Source organism: Haliotis rubra, unplaced genomic scaffold (assembly GCF_003918875.1).
Source record: "Haliotis rubra isolate DU_JTF1 unplaced genomic scaffold, ASM391887v1 Scf863, whole genome shotgun sequence".
Classification (NCBI taxonomy): Eukaryota; Metazoa; Mollusca; class Gastropoda; order Lepetellida; family Haliotidae; genus Haliotis; species Haliotis rubra.
In genome coordinates, this window is record NW_025767594.1 from 72522 (window position 1) to 75414 (window position 2893).

The 2893-nt window shown below is 39.8% G+C and overlaps 1 protein-coding gene across 1 annotated transcript; it reads right to left on the reverse strand.

Moving 5' to 3' along the window:
* Nucleotides 1-704: 704 nt before the first annotated feature.
* LOC124262992 (zinc finger protein 235-like) lies at nt 705-2638 on the reverse strand. Its single transcript, XM_046697608.1, has one exon. It carries the CDS (start codon nt 2544-2546, stop codon nt 1542-1544), a length of 1005 nt encoding a protein of 334 aa, XP_046553564.1. The 5' UTR covers nt 2547-2638; the 3' UTR covers nt 705-1541.
* Nucleotides 2639-2893: the final 255 nt, after the last annotated feature.

Consider the following 2893-nt stretch of genomic DNA (forward strand, 5'->3'; position numbering starts at 1 on the left):
TCTTTAGATCTAGCGACAGAAGATATCCTGAGGATACAAGGATTAAACATGTGATTTTCAACGACATGTATGGTTTTCTTTGTAATGAAATGTCTGTTCATGTCACCATGATCGTGTAAAATAATATGTGTACAATTTATATACTGAACCGCAAAAGAAACGAAAGTTGATTTAGAATTAATAGAAATGTCAATATATCTGAATCTGTGGAACAAAAAATCTTAACACTATGAAAAAACAACAGACAAGTGATTGTTGAAGAAATGAGTCGTGATCTCTGGTGAAAACAATACTCAAGTTTACTGTAAAAGCATATGTTACCACTCCACCCCCACACACCAAAAATGTCACGAAAAAGTGTGTCAATCAGTAGCGCGTGTGACCTCCATTGGCTGCAAGCAGGCAGCACAACGACATCTCATCGAGTCAACAAGTGTCTGAAAGAAGGCTTGGGGAATTTGATTCCATTCCCTGACCAATCTGGCTTCCAAATCTTTAAGCTTTTGAGGTTGAGCAGCTGTCAGTATCCGTCTACCAATTTCATCCCACACATGCTCGATTGGTGCCATATCCCTGAGAAAGTCCATAGAGACCCGTGCAGTGTGAGGACGAGCATTGTCCTGCTGGAACGTCTGGAGCTGAGGTTGGAGGACCTGGTCTCTGTAGACTACAGCAGTCACACGTTGACGAAACATGTGTAAACATGTTCTGTGGTGGTAGCTGAAGCAACCCCATACCATGAGACTTCCACCTCCCCAGCGGCCAGCTTCCACAACACAACAGTTGGCGTAACGTTCATTACGGCGTCTCCATATACGTAATCGGCCATTGGCGTGGGACAAATTGAATCTGGACTCATCAGAAAACAACACTTGTTGTAATTGTTGACATCACCAACGCTGTTGTTGTCGCACCCACTGTTAACGATTTTGGCAGTGACGTTGATTGACCACTGCTGCGCTTGACATGCAGGGCTATAAACAAGAAACACTACGCACAGCGATTTACACATACACAAATTTCCTTTGAAAAGAATAATTTGTGAAAAATATAAAAGTGTATAAAGAAATATATGCACTGTAATATATACATAACGTTTAAACTCCATAATCAGTTGATTCTACTGTGATTCCTCTGAACTGTATACTGGCTAAGAGTATATGACAATGCAAATGTTTTCCACATTCAACACATTGATAAGACAGGATTCCACCTTGAATTCTTATGTATTTCTACAGGGTGCTTGCAGGGGTACATCCTTTCCCAAACCCAACACAGAATTAAGTTTTCACTGCTTGATTCCACAGTGAATCCTCATGAATGCCTGCAGATTACCAGATTGTGTAGATTTTTCCCCACATTCAACACATTCAGCAGGCTTGATTCCACTGTAAAATCCTCAAGTGTCTTTGAAGTTTACCTCATGGTCTAAATGTTTTCTCACATGCAGTGCACGGATGAAGTTTGATTTCACTGTGAACCTTCATGTATTTCTGAAGAGTACTTGATTGTGTAAATTGTTTCCCACATCCAAGACATTCTTAGGGCTTGATTCCACTGTGAATCTTCATGTGTTCCTGCATATGACCTGATTGTGTGAACTTTTTCCCACATTCAACACATTTATAAGGTTTGATTCCTGTGTGAATCTTCATGTGTTTCTGCAGACTACCAGAGTGTGTAAATGTTTTCCCACATTCAACACATTTATAAGGCTTCATTCCTGTGTGAACCCTCATGTGTCTCTGAACTTCACATGGTAGTATAAATGTTTTCTCACATACAATGCACTGATGAGGTTTGATTCCACTGTGAATACTCATGTGTCTCTTCAGTTTACTTGGGTGTGTAAATTTTTTCCCACATTCAACACATTCATAAGGCTTCATTCCACTGTGAATCATCATGTGTGCCTGAAGATTACCTGATTGCGTAAACTGTTTCCCACATTCACCACACTCATAAGGCTTCATTGCACTGTGAATCCTCATGTGTACCTTCAGATTACCTGATTCTGTAAATTGCTTCCCACATTCAACACATTCATAAGGCTTCCTTCCACTGTGAATCATCATGTGTGCCTGCAGTTTACCTGAGTGGGTAAATTGTTTCCCACATTCAACACATTCACAAGGCTTGATTGCACTGTGAATCCTCATGTGTGTCTGCAGATTACTTGATTGTCTAAATTGCTTCCCACATTCAACACATTCATAAGGCTTGATTCCACTGTGAATCCTCATGTGTGCATGCAGATTACCTGAGTGTGTAAATTGTTTCCCACATTCAACACATTGATAAGGTTTGATTCCACTGTGAATCCTCATGTGTCCCTGCAGAGTATCAGAGCGTGTAAATTTTTTCCCACATTCAACACATTCGTAAGGTTTGATTTCACTGTGGATCCTCATGTTTGCCTGCAGATTACCTGATTGTGAAAATTGTTTTCCATATTCAACATATTCATTAGTCTTGATTCCACTGTGAATCCTCATCTCTCTCTCCATACTTGTTGATTGAGTAATTTTTCCCAACATTGAACACATCCCCACATTTAACACATTCCCAAGGCTTGATTCCAATGTGAATCCATATATGTGTCTGCAGACTACTTGGTTGAGTAAATTCCCACATTCAACATTTAAAAGTCTTGATTCCACTGTCACTACTTGGTTGAGTAAATTCCCACATTCAACATTTATAAGGCTTGATGCCACTGTGAATCTTCATGTGTGACTGAAGATTAGCTGATGATGTGAATGTTTTCTGACATTCAGCACAGTGATACTCTTGATTCCATGAAGACAGAGCATGTCTCTTTCCAAGTCACCAGATTTATAGTGAGTGAGAATGGTTTTATGCCAATTTTAGTGACATTCCAACAATATCACAG